Source organism: Diaporthe citri, assembly GCF_014595645.1.
Source record: "Diaporthe citri strain NFHF-8-4 chromosome Unknown scaffold_6, whole genome shotgun sequence".
In the NCBI taxonomy this organism is placed as follows: Eukaryota; Fungi; Ascomycota; class Sordariomycetes; order Diaporthales; family Diaporthaceae; genus Diaporthe; species Diaporthe citri.
This window is the reverse complement of record NW_025064851.1, coordinates 2,768,982-2,770,198: the sequence shown is the minus strand read 5'-3', so window position 1 is coordinate 2,770,198 and position 1,217 is coordinate 2,768,982. Positions and strand designations below refer to the sequence as shown.

The 1,217-nt window shown below is 56.8% G+C and overlaps 1 protein-coding gene across 1 annotated transcript; it reads left to right on the top strand.

Moving 5' to 3' along the window:
- Window positions 1-345: 345 nt before the first annotated feature.
- Window positions 346-666, top strand: INS49_012766 (uncharacterized protein; the record flags this gene model as incomplete). Its single annotated transcript, XM_043173468.1, has 1 exon — window positions 346-666. One exon carries the CDS (start codon window positions 346-348, stop codon window positions 664-666), a length of 321 nt encoding a protein of 106 aa, XP_043022765.1.
- Window positions 667-1,217: the final 551 nt, after the last annotated feature.

The following is a 1,217-nucleotide window of genomic DNA, read 5'->3' as shown; positions in this document are numbered from 1 at the left end:
ATAGGCGTGGTCACAGAACTAACCGTTTGTGAGGCACCACAACGGCGGGGTGCGGGAGCGGAGAAAACTCCTACAATCCAGGCTTTTTCCGGCACTGGTCACCGCAGCTGCATATGCAATACCACTCGAGGTATCGTCGCAAACCGGCTGCTGGAGGTCGTTCCTGTCGAGTCTTCTGGTAGGCATTGTAGCACCCGCAAGACGACAGGCAGCCAGCCATGCAATCTCAAGACACGGAATGTGTGGCCTGACTTCAGATATCCCGGGAGCGTAGGATGCGATGGCTCTGTCAAATCCCCGGGACGATGGCTCTGTCAAATCCCCGGACGATGGCTCTGTCAAACGATGGCTCTGTCAAATCCCCGGGACGATGGCTCTGTCAAATCCCCGGACGATGGCTGTCAGGATCCCACGCTGACTGAAGCTTCCGTCCTGGGCCTCACAAATAGGCACCGGCTCCGACATCGCCCCATCCAATCTAGCTCCAGTCTACCCCAGCTTTGGCTGTGCGGCTCTCGGAAAGCTGGAGGGCGTGTTTCAGCTCGCGCCATCAGCAAGTGCAGGCCGGCGCCGTGGGATTTGGGATTGAGCACGCTCAAGAACAAGCCAGGAGGCCACGAGGTGCCTAGGGGCTCGAGCTTGCGGCGCGGCCCTCCCAATCGGTGACCGTTATGCGGTTTAGGACGGCTGGTTAGTGGGAGCTATTGCTGGACCAAAACGTCAACCAAACAGCTGGGCGAAACGAAGAGCCGCTCTCTGAAGCCACGGCTGACTGCGGTATCTTGGCGTACCGTGAGGCTGGCACTCGACGCTGAGTGGTTTGGCTCGGATGGCTGTCTGCTCTATCCTTTTCTTTTCATATCGTCTTGAAACTATCCATCAATGTCCTCAATCTCGTTAACGGCTCAGATCCTGCACCTCTTTGCGACCCGCACGGCATCGTTGGACCCCTTTGGACCCCTATTCGTTGGGCATCAACGCGGTTCCTGGGGCCCCGACTCGAGATCTATTCCGGGATTTTATGCGTCTTGATGCCCAGCGAGATTCTAGAACGACGATCTCCTCCACAAGGCTGCGTCTGTCTCCTGACAGATCCGTCGATAGACAAGTTAGATGTGCTCGACAGGCTGCTAGAGTTGAGCTCTGTTCACCTGGTGACGCGTTTTACAGCATTTATTGGTCGTCGCATGGCCGAAAGGGGAATTAGTTGAGAAGGG